This window comes from Octodon degus, unplaced genomic scaffold (genome assembly GCF_000260255.1).
Source record: "Octodon degus isolate 3935 unplaced genomic scaffold, OctDeg1.0 scaffold00037, whole genome shotgun sequence".
Taxonomy (NCBI): domain Eukaryota; kingdom Metazoa; phylum Chordata; class Mammalia; order Rodentia; family Octodontidae; genus Octodon; species Octodon degus.
Window position 1 is genome coordinate 8006442 of NW_004524613.1, and position 15005 is coordinate 8021446.

A 15005-nucleotide genomic window follows, 5' to 3' on the forward strand; every position below is an offset into this window, starting at 1 on the left:
TTTTCTATTTCTTTTTTGTTTTGGTAGTTTGTGTTTTTCCAGGGATTCACCCATTTTGTTCAACTTACCCAATTTGTTGGCATAATTGTACCTAGTGTTCCCTTACTATCATCTTTATTTCTGTTTTCCTAATATTAATAATTTGATTTTTTTTTCTTATTCAGTCCAGCTAAACTTTGGTCAATTTTCTTTATCTTTTACAAGAATTACTCTTGGGTTTTGTTGGTTTTTTCCTCTATTGTTTTTCTTGTTCATTAATTTTTACTTTAATTTTTATTCTTTTTACTTATAGTTTGTTCTTGATTTGCTAAATTATTGATTTGAGATACTTCTTTTTTAATATAAGCATTTACAGCTACACATTTATTTCTTTTTGCATTCTTTTTTGATATGTTTTCATTTGCATCTCAAAGTATTTTCTAATTTCATTTTCTTCTTCCCCTCTTTCCCCTCCCTCCTTTCCTTTTTCTCTTTGTGGTACTGAGGATTCAATTTAAAGCTTTTACACTAAGCTACATCCCCAACCCATTTTACTTTTTTCAATTTTGAGAAAGGGGCTTGTTATATTGCCCAGACAGGGCTTGAACTTGTGATCCTCCTGCCTCAGCCTTCCAGAGAGCTAGGATTACAGACACGCATGACTACACCAGCGATTTTGTGTGTATGATTTTTGTCATTGACTCGTTGGTCATTGGGAAGTATTTTAATTTTATTCCATTGTGGTTAGAAACATAGTTTGCATGATTTCATTCCTTTTACATTTATTGAGTTTCGTTCTAAGGCATGGCATATGGTCTATTTTGGAGAATGTTCCAGGAGCACTTGGAAAAATGCTGTTGTTGGGTGGCTTGTGTAGTTTTAATTTACACTTACAAGTGAGATTGGTTATTTTGCCATACATTCAGGAGATATTTATTTTGCTTTTCCAGTAAACTACTTGTGATCACTTTTCTTATTTTGTGGGAGCTTTCTGTATATTTAAAAACTTTTTGTCTATCATATGAGCTGCAGATATTTGTCTTGTTTACAGAGTCATGAAAACATTTTTGAATTATATAGACTGATTCATCATTTTAAAAATGATTTCTGACAGGTGATATGGTACATGAGTGGAACTCTAGAACTAGGGAAGCTGAGGCAAAAGAATCCTAAGTTCAAGGCTAACCTGGGCAATATAGGAAGATTCTGCCTCAAAATAACATAAAAGGGTATGTGATGTCACTGATAGAGATTTCTAGGTTTTATATTATGTTTAGAGTTGCTTCACCCATTTTAAGATTAGATACTTTATTCTATTCGCCTCCATTTATTTATTTATTTATTTTTTTGTGGAACTGGGGATTGGACTCAGGCCCTTGTGCTTGCCAGGGAAGCGCTTATTCCACTGAGCCATCTCCCTGGCCCTCTCCTCCTTTTAGAGTGGGATAGTTTCAGGTTTTTTTGTGACTTAAATCTGATTGATTTGGAATTTATTGGCATATGGAGTATGACTGAGACCCAGTCTTGTTTTCTGATGGCAAATCTTTGGTCCCAACTCCATTTAAAAAATAAATCTACCTTTTCTTCACTGATATAAAGTGCCACCTTCATTATATATTAAGTTCCCATATTTTGGGGACAGGTTTTAGACCTCACTGTTCTGTTGGTTGATTACTTATGTACTGATATCACATACTTTTAGTTATGCCCACTTTATAGACAGTCTCATTATGTTCTTGGTCTGTTTCCCTGTCATCACTCTTCTTTTTAGGAGTTCTTGGATTTTTTTTTTTTTTTGTACCGGGAATTGAACTCACAATCTCACACTTGCCAAGCAGGCATTGTGCCACCTAGCTATACCCTTGGCTCTTCCTGGCTGTTTTTATCCACATACTTTTACTTACAGATTTTATTTTATTTATTTATTTATTTATTTATTTATTTATTTATTTACTTACTTACTTAATCTTTTCATTTATTTATTTGGTACAAGGTCTCACTGTGCAGCTCAGGGTTGTAGTGATCCTCCTGTCTCAGCCTCCCCAGCACTGGGATTATAGGCATGCGCCATCATGCCCTATTTCCATGGCCAGCATGGCATGGGGTCTCAGGGCTCGAACATGGTGGTAGCTCTTGCCAGGCAGGTGCTTAGACAACTGAACTATCTTCCCAGCCCTACCTACAGATTTTAAATTAATTTGTCTTGTTTTTAAAAAAAAACAAAAAAAACAAAAAAAAAACAACCTTTTGTTGAGGTTTTTATTGGGATCAAGTTCAACTTTTAGATTGATTTAGGAACATTTGATACTTTCATTTCATTTTCTTCTTTATTTCATTTCATTTTCTGATTGCAATTGGTATTATTGAGTTTTGGATATCATTTTAATTACCTGCCACTTAGCTTGCTTTTTGTTTAATAGTTTTCCAGTAGATTCCCTCAGATTTCCCCGATCCAAATCTACAATGTCTGTAACTGTTGATACTCTTATGTTCCCTTTTCTAATTCTGTTTGCTTTTTCCTCCGTTCCTAAACTAATTGGATTGGCAAATATCTGAGAGTGAAATTAGCTAGTCCATGTGTATCTGAGTCCCTTCTGGCTGCTGCATATAACCTGTTGGGTAGTTTAAACACCAGACATGTAGGTCGATGAGCACATACTAAATTATAGCTAGATAAAACTAAGAAATTCTAGTGCTCCACTGAGTAGTGAGGGGACTGTACAGCACAGTGACGTCCTTTCTATTTCAAAATGTTTGGAGCGCTGGGGTGTAGTTCAGTGGTAGAGCACTTGCCTAGTATGCATGAGGTCCTGGCTTTGATCCCAGCACTGCAAAAAAATAAAAACAAAAGGCCTGAAGGGAATATCTTGGATGTTTTCACCATCAAGGAGTAATAGATGTTTGAGGAGTTAGATAATCTGATTTAAACATTACCTAGGACTGGGGGTGTGGTGCAGTGGTAGAGTGTTGGCCTAGCCTGAATTTAATCCCCAGCACTGCAACAAGAAAACAAAACAACCACCATGTGTGGAAACATCACACGGTATCTCATAAATACATACAATTTTTATGAATCACTTAGAAACAGATTAATTAAAAGCTTTGCAAACAGCAACAACAAAACCCCTGCTTACCTCTCTAAGTTATGGAGTCAGGGCACTCTAACATCCGGGGTCAGGGCACTGGCAGATGAGTCTGATGAGGGGGGCGTCTTCTAGCTGTGTCCTCCTGGGGCAGAGAGCCGGTGAGCTCCGGGGGCTGCCTCTTCTCATGAGGGCTCTAATCCCACCCTGAGGACACCACCCTTAGATCTCATTACCTCCCAAAGCCTTGGCCTCAAGTGCCACTAGGAATTAGGACTTCAATGTTTGGATTTCAAAGGGACACACCTTCAGCTCCTAGCAACCGGCCGGGCTTTTCTGGGCTGCTTCTCTGGGAAGGGTCTTAATCACTTCAGCCAGAGGGGTCCGGCAGGGCCACACACAGGCTTGGCCTGCAGGAGGGCTTTGGAAGGCCTTCGGCTAGGTGAGAGAGTGATTAGAAGAGGGGACATTTCTCCCTAGAAATGTACTAACCCCTGGCATTTACTGAGTATTCCCTACAGGCAGGCACTTTTCAAATATCACTCCATGTTCTCCCCACAAAAAGCCCAACTGGGGAGAAGACTGGGCTGGTGCTCATGTCTGCGCCAGTCATTCCGGCTCCTCCTTGGTCCTTCCACTTCTGGGGAAGGTCTGAAGTGGCTGTCACCGGTATATTGCTCGGGGCAGGGGGCCACCAGTGTGGCCTGCTGAGGTGCAGCCTGAGGCCACCCTCCTGAACGTTGGGCACCCAGCTCTGGAGCACTCACCTGCTGCATGGCGGGGGAGTTTCTGGCTGTTCTGAAGCTGGGTCCCACCTATACGGTGAGGGGAGCAGTAGTCTACTTTCTTATGTTTCTGGGCCAGCTCAGCTTGTGCTTGGCATTCAAGGCCCCGCCACCTCCTTTTGCATCCCCTTGCCTTGCTCCTCCTGTCCTCTGCAGGGACAGGGACAGCAGTAAAGCACATTGTGTGCTGGTGATTGAGTACTTGTTCTTGGCCTGGTGCGTGGACTCCCCTGCACTTGATAATAGTTCGTGCTATCCCTGGTTAGAGAGGAGAAAGCGGAGAGGCCGAGCTGCTTGCCCAGGAAGCCGTAGCTATAAGTTCTGCACCTGCAGACTTGGTCCCAGGCGTACCGGAGCCTCCAGTGCACAGCACGGCTGCTGCCTCCCGGACTCAGGAGGGGGAGGGGACTTCAGTGTGTGAAGGACAGGTGGACCCGCTTGCATGGGGAGGTGAGGGCAGCCGCGCGGGCTGCAGGGCCAGGTGCTGCCAGGAGAGCAGGTTAGGCCTCCTCTCTGGGGTTGATGGGAAGCCTTCCACTGCTTTTTAAAAGTCTCATTAAAAAAAAATCATGACAAAGTAATTTCCAAATGTCAGTTGATACAGGCTATAAAGTAAAAAAATGGGATTCCTCTCCCCATCCTACGCCTCTTGGATAAAACATTGTGAAGGGTTTGGAATCCTTCCAGAACTTTCTCTAGTCTTGCACTGCATGTGTGTGTGTGTGTGTGTGTGTGTGTGCGCGCGCACGCGCGCGCGCACACGTGCATGTCCACACACACACACACACACACACGCACACCAGCTTTCTTTGCAGGAGTAAAAGTAGCACACATTTGCTGTGCGCCTGGCACACTAGGCCCACTGTATGTGTTATCTCATTTAATCATCTCCCAACCCTGCGATGTAGGTAGCATTCTGTCCCCATTTTCCAGATAAGGAAACTGAGGGTCTGTGATGCCCAGAGAAGGTGCTTCACTGCTATCTTTCATGTGTGTTTCATGGGTCGTGAGCATCTTCCCATGCTACTTGGAGCTCTGGTTCTTCATTTCCTTCTCTTCCTCCTCTTTTTGTACTAAGGATGAAACTGAGGGCCTTGCGCATGCTAGGCAAGAGCTCTGTCAGTAAGCCATAACCTCAGTCCCCTTTTTAAAAAATTTTATTTTGAGTCCGAGACTTGCCAAGTTGCCCAGACTAGCCTCAAATGTATGATCCTTCTGCCTCAGCCTCCCAGTAGCGGGGATTACGGGTGTGTGCCACAGTGTAAAGCTCTGCTTCCTAATAGCTGCACAGGTATCCCTTGGGTAACCCAGCCACCATATACTTGTCCATTCCCCCTCTATTGGACACTTAGGTTATTACTTGTTCTCCATGAAGAGTGTTAACAAGGGTTGTTCCTGGTTGTCTGCAGGAGGGCAAGGCACCAAGGAAGACACCAAGCCCTGGCCTGAAGCATACAGCTGGGAGGATAGGGTTGGGTAGAGGGGTTTTGGAGTGCCCTCAGTGTTCCCTGTGGGCAGAGCCCAATGTAAGGCCCAGCTCACAGAAGGTGCTCTGCAGACCCTTGGCGAGTTACCACCCAAGCAGGGTGAGCCCTGTGCAGTGGCTGAGTCTGTGCCCGGAGAGATGCTAAGTCAGGTCAGGATCTGTGGTCCCGGAAGCCTGGGGGTGCAGAGGAGAGGTACAGGACCAAATCCGGGTCCCTGTGTCTTGCGGCCATGCAGCCTCTGTCCAGGGAGGAGTCTAAGCCTGTGCTCAGCAGCAGCTCTGGGAAGAGAGGGGCTGCCTTCCTCCAGGAACCTCAGGCACCCGTGCCCCCCATCACCATCTGCCTCTGCTTGGGAGTGTACAGATGGTGGAAGAGATGGCGGTGTAGCTTTCCTGAAATGGGCAAGTCATGGTGACTGCATTTGGGCCAACTGGGAGACCACAGACCCCTCCCACCTCCTCCTGGAAAGAGCAGAGGTCTGAGCTCCCTGAGGACGGTCTCTTGCAAGTCTTCAGTTTCCTCATCAATAAAATAAGGATACTATTATATGTACCTCCTAGATTATCATGAGGATTTGGTGCATTAATATCTGCAAAGTGCTCAGAGCAAGGAACAGTAGTTCTAGGTTTAGGAAATGTTTGTGTACCACAGAACGATGCATGATCTCCACGGTGTGGCATTGCAGGGGCAGGGCAGGATGCAAGTTATACATCTGTGCCGTCCTGCAAATGTTCCCAGAGCCCTGCCCAGGGTTCCAGGTTCAGCTTGGCTGCTGGAGGCCTGGAGCTAGATCTGACCTAGTCCTACTCGTGGAGAGCTCTATTCAGGGTGCTAGATGGATCAGTTCTGTTTATATCCTGCACTCAAACCCTTAGAATTTGGTGGCTGACTTCAAGGGTAGGTCACAGGCAGCTTGTTCTTCTTTGTATCTTCCTTTAGTCTGTAGAATCCACTCCTGTGTGTGTGTGTGTGAGGGGGACTCTGGGGTCGGAACAGAGAGCTTTGTGCCTGCCAGGCGAGCACCGGGCCACGCCCCAGCCAAGTCCACTCTGAATGATCATAGTTTCCATACTCCCTGCCAGGGAGCTGTGATGGGGAGTGGGTGAGGGTGTGACCTCCTCTAGCCTTTAGTTATGGGTAACCTGGCTGGCAGGTTTCTGGGGACCCAGGCTTTCTGATGGGCACCCTGATCTGGTTAGGATGGGTTACCATGGAAACTGGCTTTGCAGTCACTGTCCCCAGGCTGATTGGCCTGACCCTCTGAAGGCCCTGATGATCTTCCCAGGTGTCCCCAGCCCCACATTCTTTGAGCCAGACTGTCCCTAGAGAGTTCAAAGGCCACAATGTCCTCACACAGTGTGGGCCACACCCCCAGTGTGCAGTCGAGCACCCTGGGGGTGAGTGGCAGAGGTCTACAGGCAGGGGTGGCACAGTGGGCTGTGCGGAGGATGGACTTGTCCCATTCCTGGGTGCTCAGAGGAAGTTCTCAGGGCCATCAGCATTTCAGAGCACCCAGGACCATGTTTGGTGTGTCTGGCACCCTAGGGCCATGTCAGGGACCTGCACTACCTCACCTAGTTGTCACAACTCCCCTACTAGTCACCCAGGAGGAAATGGGGCAGGAGGGAGGCCTGAGGTTGCACAGCTAATTAGGAGCGGAGCAGGGCCCTGGATCTGGGGAATCTGGCTCCAGAGCCCACCCCTGTCTGCTGTGTGGGCCCCTGCCTGGCCCCTGCTCCGAGATGTGGTCTGGGAGGCTCCAGGGCCGCCCAGCAGGGCCTGGCAATAAGTGACCCAGCTCTGAGAATGTTGTAATTCTATGTTCATAGCCCTGAGAAGTCTATCTGCTTTATTCCTGCTTTGCAGATGAGGATGCCGAGGCCCAGAGAGGGAAAGTGACTTGCCTACCAACACACAGCAGGGAGAGGTGGAACAGGGTCTTTAGTCCAAACCCATACCTGGTGTTTGTGCCAAGACTCCAGGCTGCTTCCCAGAGCCTCTGGGACAGCACTGCCTTCCACCAGGTGAGGTGACAGCCTTGGGTTGGGGCGCTGCTGAGGTGGGTGTGGAGGGGGCATGCAGGGGCATGGCAGGGCTGTGGGTGTCATGGGCAAGTGCTCATCTTGATTCCCGTCCTTTCCGGGTCTCTGGGACTCCCAGGTTTCTGGTTGAGGTATCTCTGAACTCTTGAATTGTCACTTGATCACTCATTGTTCATTCATTCATTCATTCATTCAACTGTTATATTAAGCATATGTTCTGTGCCACATTTTGTGCTAAACACTGTGAGCACATGACAGTGAACGCAGGACAGAAGCTCATGACAAAAGTCATATAATCCCAGGAATTAAAAATTGGGGCCATCTGCAGTCAAGGAGACCCACAAAGCTGGGGGACTTAACCCAGTGATAGGATCTGGGGAAGCCTTCCTTTAAAGGCGACTTTTTTTTGGTGTGGTGCTGGAGATTGAAACCAGGGCCTTCTTACTGAGCTATAACCCCAGCCTTTTTTTAATTTTTATTTTTATTTCGAGACAGGATCTCATGAAGTTGCTAATTTGCTCTGACCGTGCTCAAACTTGTGATCCTTCTGCCCTGAGTGCTGGGATTACAGATGTGCCCAGCTTGGGGGTGACTTTTGGGCTGAGAACTGAAGGAGGCCTGAGTTCCCCTGGTGAATCAGGAAAGCACATTTTCAGCAGTGGGAATAGTGTGTGCAAACGCCTTGTGGTTGCACCTCCTGCCCTACTGCTGCCCCACTTCCGGCATCTTTCTGCCAGTGTCAGACCATTTCCATCGGTCATATACATTGTTGAAACCTGCAGCAAGTCTCTCCTGTGTGCCAGTGCTGGGAATACAGACATGACTCAGTGTCCTTGTCTCCAAGGGCCTGAAAACTGACTCAAGGTGAGGTGGAGGAGGTCAGGGCCTCGCATAACCACGTTTTCCTTCTATGCCGGTGCCAGGCCCACGGAAGCCCCTTACAGGTGCCATCTGTAGGCTTATTTGACAGATAAGGAAACCGAGGCCTGGAAAGGCCAGGCCCCTCTCGGCACCTTAGTTTTCTTGCCTGTTGAGTGAACCGGGAAGCCCTGAATCCCTGCCTCACACCTTGATCCTCTGTCCCCAGCCAGGACCATGGGCAGCAACAAGAGCAAGCCCAAGGACGCCGGCCCGCGGCGGCGCAGCCTGGAGCCGCCCGACAGCGCCCACGGCCCGGGCGGCGGTGCCTTCCCCGCCTCTCAGACGCCCAGCAAGCCGGCCTCGGCCGACGGCCACCGCGGGCCCGCCGCCGCCTTCGCCCCTGCCGCCGCCGAGCCGAAGCTCTTCGGGGGCTTCAACTCCTCCGACACAGTCACCTCCCCGCAACGCGCGGGGCCGCTGGCCGGTCAGTGACCCCTCGCCAAGGGTCCCTGCGTCGTGGCCGGGGGTGGGGGAGCTGTGCACCGAGAAGGGCGCGCGCAGAGCACCACTGGGTCCGCGGCAGAAGGCGGGAGGGAAGGGCGGCGCGGAACCCGCCGCGGCCGACACCCGGGGCCGGGCTTTGTTCGGCCTCTGCGCCCTCTGCTGGCGCCTCGCGGTACCGCGGCCCGGCCGCGCGCACGAGCGCAGGCGCGCGAGGCCACGTTCGCGGCAGGACGCGCGCGCCAGGCCAGACGCGCGCCGGAGGGGCTGCGCGCGGACCTGCTCAGAACGCGCTCGCGCGGGGTACGGCCCCACCGAGGCACAGAAACCCTCGGACTAGGAGCCCCTCCGGCACACCGTGCGTTTTGCCCGGGACACAGCTGTGGAGCCCTGGTGTGCCGAGCACTTGCGGCCGCGGCCTGCAGGGCATTTGGAGGAGGAAGCCCTGGTGAAGGAAAAGGGCTCTTGGGTGCTGAGGGCTGCGTGGCAGCGTGTCACTTAGCAAGAGGGACGGAGGGTACCTGCAGCCAGGTTTACATACCCTGAAGCGGGCGGGAGACCCTTTTGGAGTGAAGTCCCGCTTCCCCAGCGCCCCACCGGCTCTTGTGAGCACCTACTGTGTGCGGGGCTCTGGGGACAGGGACGAGAGATCCCTGCCCTCAGGGGAGTCGCCTGGTTGTTCAGGCGAGACCAACAGCAGCAGTGGCGCTCCAGTACATATGTCCTTCTCCGTGGGGCACTGGCGGGTGACAGAACGACCCCACGCCCCAGGTGCGGCGTCCCCTCCGCCCTCCTGACACCCCACGGCTTCCCGCAGGTGGGGTGACCACCTTTGTGGCCCTCTATGACTACGAGTCCCGAACAGAGACCGATCTGTCCTTCAAGAAAGGGGAGCGGCTCCAGATTGTCAATAACACGTGAGTGCCCCTTCTGGGGACCCCGCAGGGGACTTCGCAGTGTGGGGAATGGGGTCCCGCCCGCCGCGCGCAGCTGCCAGCAGGGGGCGGTGTGGCTCCTGCGCTCTGGCCAGCTCCTCTGCCCGCTCTCAGCGCCTCCTTCTCTGATTCTTTCTCGCTGGCCCTCAGGAGGAAAGTGGACGTCAGGTGTGTACGCGCCGCGTGGGCGGCGGGCCGGGTGGCGGCTTTGCGGGGGCTTGGGGTGCTGTCTGCATGTGCGTCCTCCACCCGGGTTCCTGCCATGCTCTCTGCTCCCTGGCTGCTACCACCACCCCAGGCTTCTCAAGATAATCCCGCACCCCCAGTTTCACCAGCCCCTCCCTCCCCACTGCTCACCTCACATGTCCTCCTGGACCTGTCAGCCCACATTGAGCGTCAGCTGCACACAGGGCCTCCCCTAGCTGCTCTGTGCCCTCTGGGGTGACCACAGGAACTGCGAGGGGGATTTGGGGCCTCTAGGGAAGGACAGTGAGGGTGTCTGCAGGTGGTGGTGGTGGGGGAGGCGCAGAGCCAGGGGCTGACCTCCAGGCTGTGCAAGCCAGGAGTCTCTGGAGGACGGAGGCGAGTCCTCCCGTGTGTCCTCAAGGCGTCCCATTTCCCCCATCACTGAGCGTGCCTTGCCTGTTTGTACCTCTTCCCCTGTGCATGGTGTTTGTTCTGCCTGGAGCACCCTTCTTCCCATCTGCCTGGTGAACTCCTATTCATTCCTCAGGATCCAGTGCAGGACTGCCTTCTCTGTGGGGCAAAAGGGAACAGAGGTGCCAGGTGTTGTGCCAGTCACCTTCACTGTATTCTCCTCCTGTTTGCTCCTTTCTGTAATTCCTACAGGCTAGTAGTGTTGGGGGGGGGCTACCCACATGTTGCAAATGAGGAAACTGAGGCTCAGAGTTGTGAATGGTCCTTGTCCAAGGTCACATGGCTGCCAAGTAACAAGGCCAGGGTTGGAACTTGAGCAGCGGTTCTCTCCCCTCCCCAGGCTGCTCTCTGGGGTGAGAGGACTTCCCAGGCACCCCCTCTGCCCCACTGTGTCAGGGCCTGACTGTGGCTCCATTCTCTTCTTGTCCCACCTGTCTTCTAGTGACCCCCAGATTGGGAGCTCCTGAAAGCTATTCTCTCATCCACCTCATCCCAGGGTCCCCATGTCACCTGCTGCCTGGCTTTCAGGGTGCCTGATTGAATTCAATGAAATGGTTGTATTTTGCCCTGAGTGTGAGCCAGCCCCTGTGCCAAGCACTTTAAGTTGAATAATTTTATTTATGTGTTGTGAGAGTCCTGAGAAAAGGGACCTCTTACCTACTGCATTTTACAGATGAAGAAATGGAGGCCTGAGAGGTGAAATGACTTGTCTAAGGTCATGCAACTCGAAGCGGAGGCGCGGGTGGGATGGCCGACTCTCTGACCTGTGATCCATCTAGCACCCCAGAAGAGGGAAAGGCCATGCAGGGAGGGTGTGTGGGATAATGACGGAAGTGCTAGGCAGCTCTGCCAGGAGCCAGGCTGGGCCTGGGCCATAGCTGGAATGAAGGTGTGGGGCAGGAAGGGCTTAGGGACTTTGACTCTGCCTCTGTCACTGGCAAAATGACACGTCCCTCCTCTGCCTGGCCCCTTTCCTCTTTCCTCCTGCAGCCCAGAATCTGGCTGAGGGTCCCTGATGCAGTGGAGGGGGGCCATAGGGTGCGTGGGGTGGAGGCACCTTCTGAGCCCTTCTGACGGTGTTCATCCACCCTCTAGTTGATGGGCAGAGCTGGGGCTGGCAGCAGAGCAAAGGTGAGGCAAAGGATTTGGTATGGGGCTCAGGGGAAGGTGGCCATTCTAACACAGGTGTTGGGTCCCACACCCACCCCAGGGACCATGGTGCTGTCCCTGCAGTGTTGCTTAGGGTCCCGTGTTGGCCCCATGGTGGGGCCCCAGCCCATAATACATGAAGGCCTTTCCAGGGCCCTGTGTGGGGCCAGCGCTGTGTAGTGGTGCAAAGCGTGGGGGGGTGGGCCTGGCTGTTGTTTGGGTTTGGCCAGGGTGTTGGTGTCCACAGCGAGGAGTCTGCTGTGTGGCTCTTGCTGCCCTATAGCGTGGACACGGGCATCCTGGGTGCTGAGTGGCCCTGAGCATGAGGAGGTCCCTGGGGTGTAGGGTCCAACAGCCCAATGCCCCTGCCACCCAGCCCTCTGCAGCATGCCTGGGGAGCTTTCCAGCAGCTGTTGCCAGGCACTATAGGCCAGCGGCTTTTCCTTCCCTGGGCAGCCTGGCAGGGGCACCTCAGGATGTCAGGGCTGCCAAGCGCCCTGTTGTTGTGCTTCTCTCCAGACCAGCTTGGCCTCACCCTTCTCACTCACTGACCGTGTGCCCAGGCCAGGACTGCCTGGCCCCTGCCTGGGGTCACACTGACTATGGCTGCAGGTCCCAAAGTGCATCTCTGACCAGCCTCAACAGCCTGAGTGTTAATTTTGCTACTCAACCTGCCATCGTGTCCCAGGCTCCAGACCAGCCACACCTATGGTCCACAAGGACTAGACACAGAATTAGGGTCCAAAAAGAGGATCCTGAGGCTCAGAAAGATGAGGTCCCCCAGCTAGTGAGTAGTAGCTGGGGTGTAAGGTTTCAGGCTAGGGACTCTGTCCTGGCCATGGGTGGCAGGTGAGGGATCAGACAGGGGAGGTGTGGTCCCTTTTTCCCCTTCTTCCTGCCTGATTGGAGCCATCTGGGACAGGCAGGACCACTTGTGTGAGAGCAGGGCTGGCCCATGGCAGAGGCAGCTCTCGGGCACCTGAGGCCGGCTCAACCCTCCCAGGGTCTTGGCTTGGGAAGACAGGCTGTGCTGTTCACCCACTTTGCCTGCAGGGGATTCTGTGAAAATTACTTCCTCCCTACAGGCAAGGAAACTAAGACCCAGAGAGGGTGTGTTACTTTGTCAAGGTCACACAGCAAAGCCTTCTTGGGGCTGGAACTGTGCTGTTCTGGTTTTAAAAGCGGACTTGCAGGGTAGGGAGGCACCACAGACACGCAGATTTAGTGGTTTTATTTATTTCTCTGCCAAGTTGTGCTATTAACACCTCATGCCTGTTAGCACCTCCTCTTTACTGGGCCCGCTCCCCTTTCACCTCTTTGGTGAGAAGCTACCATTCCTGTCCTATAGACAGGAGATGTCACTACTCAAACTGCTGTCATGTCCCAGGTTGCAGAGTGGCCACACACGTGGTCCACAAGGACTGGACACAAGGATGAGGGGCTAGTCTGGGGCACGGTGTGCGGGGCTGAGGTTACGCAGGCAGCAAGTGAGCTGATACAGCTTGGGCAGCCTGGCGTCCAGCCCAGGTGGTGGTCATGTAGTAAGACTGCTATCATGCCCGCCCTGCCCTGCCCTGTGACCCTGGGTGGTGAACCCCGAGTGCCCACCTGCCTCTCCAGCCTTGCTGGGTCAAACAGATACTCTGCTTGCTGGGTGGCTGGACATCCCAGAAGCTGGGCAGATTACAGACTCTGGCTTTGTCCTGCTGCCTTATTTTAAAGCCTGTGACCTCAGGCACTGGCATGGTCCTGGTATGGCCTGTTCCCTGCCCCACCCCACTGCCCGCTGCCTCCATCAGCACTGGCTTCTCTGAGGGTGTTCTCCACTATGAGGCTTGGGGTGGCTGCGTGTCTGCCCTGTGCGCTCAGGGGTCCTCTTCTCACCCTCGCTCTGCCATTGATTGCTGTGCAGCTTTGGGCAAACCATTCCCTTCCCTGTGCCTTATTTTCTCCATTGGCAATAAAGTCTTTGGCCTGAGAGCTCTCAGAAAGCTGTGCTTTGTGATTTTAGTCTTTGCTTTGTAGCTTTGGGCAGGTCGTTGCCTGGCGCTGTGCCTCAGTTTCCCCAGCTTTACAAAGAAATTGGTGGTTTGTGGCTGCTTCTTCCACCTCTCGGAGCCATAATTTCCTCAGCCAAGGGCCAGGGCCTTGCTTCTTCCCTTGCAAGATGGGTTTGAGGGTGAAAGAGGACAGAAAGGAATGCAGATGCCCCAGTGGGTGCACAGAGAGGGTTGGAGGGAGACTCGAGCATGCCAGGGCTTCTCTCTGGGCCCTGGGGAAGCTTGCACCTGCCTCAGTGTGTACAGTTGTCCCATTCCACAGCCTCTGTTGAACCCCTTTGGCCTGGCTCCAACCAGAGCTCCCGCTCTCTGGCCCAGCCCCAACCAACCGCACAGTGACCTGCCTGGGGTTTCACTGGCCTCTGGCAGGTCCTGTTCTCTCTCAGCCTCAACATCTCCATCTTTAAAATGGGATGAAGGGGCTGGTGAGATAGTTCAGCAGTCTATGCCTAAGCAGTGTAGGCAAGCTTAGGCAGGTACAGGGGACCATGGTTTGATCCCCAGCACCACATGCCTTGCCAGCCCCGCCCACAGGGTGGGCTGGACTGGCAAAAAAAAAAAAAAAAAAAAAAAAAAAAAAAAAGAAGGCTGAAGAATATGGCTGGGGCATTCAGAACTAGAAAGAAGGGATGTGGCAGGGTTCCAGTTCAGACTGCGTGGTTGCAGTCAAGGACCTCTCCCTGGGCTTGGGTCGGTGTTGCTGTCTTCTCAGGATCCTCGATGGAGACAGCTCAGCAAGTCGGCCAGCCCCACTGCTTGTCGCCTGGCTGTGTGACCTTGAACCGAGGTCTTTACTTCCCTGGCCTCAGTCTTCTCATCTGTATAAGGGGAATGGGAGGGGCTGAACCCAGTCCCCAGGCTTCCCTGCCCGGTGTCACTGCCTCACTCCCCACGGACCCTCTCCTGTCCCCGTTGGTTGCTTTGGATGTGAGGCCTCTGTGGCTGCCCCTTTGTCCCCTCCCCCAGCTCCGCCTGGCTCTCCTGCTCTCTCTTGGCTCTTTCTGCCACGCTGCCTCTCACCACCCCCATCTCTGCCTCTTTTCTCCTGTCGGGCTCTCGCTTGCTCCTCCCTCCTCTGTTTCTGGACCCCCGCTCCAGCCAGACCTGGTTCACATTCAGATGGCTGCAAAGGTACTTCCACCCTCCCCCACACCCAGGCCCAGGGACCCAAACTGGCTGGGTATCCCTCCTGCCCTGATCCTGCCACCTCTTCCTCGTGGGGCACTTAGCACAGAAGTGCCCTGGGCCCGGAGCTCTGCCACCTCATCCCCCTCTCCATGTCTCACTGTGTGACTTTGGGCAAGTCCTAGCCCCCTCTGGCCTCAGTTTCCCCTTGCACATGGATAGGCTGCAGAAGAAGGTCTGCAGTTTCCGGCTAAGGACCTTTAGGTGTGACCTGTGACTTGTGACAGAGGCGAGCATTGCTACTATAGTTTTTGGGCTGGTGCCTACATTTTTTTTTTTTT

General features: G+C 52.8%; 1 protein-coding gene across 3 annotated transcripts in view; it reads left to right on the forward strand.

Moving 5' to 3' along the window:
* Src (SRC proto-oncogene, non-receptor tyrosine kinase) overlaps positions 1 to 15005 on the forward strand; it is a 49721-nt gene that overhangs the window by 20248 nt on the left and 14468 nt on the right. For all 3 annotated transcript variants that reach the window (XR_002821022.1, XM_023714830.1, XM_023714831.1), the window contains exons 2-4: positions 7201 to 7358; positions 8464 to 8721; positions 9556 to 9655. Coding sequence is in view for 2 of the 3 variants with exons in the window: in XM_023714830.1 (XP_023570598.1) it covers positions 8472 to 8721; positions 9556 to 9655 (350 nt within the window). In the remaining variant the exon portion in view is untranslated. The remainder of the gene's footprint in view (positions 1 to 7200; positions 7359 to 8463; positions 8722 to 9555; positions 9656 to 15005) is intronic.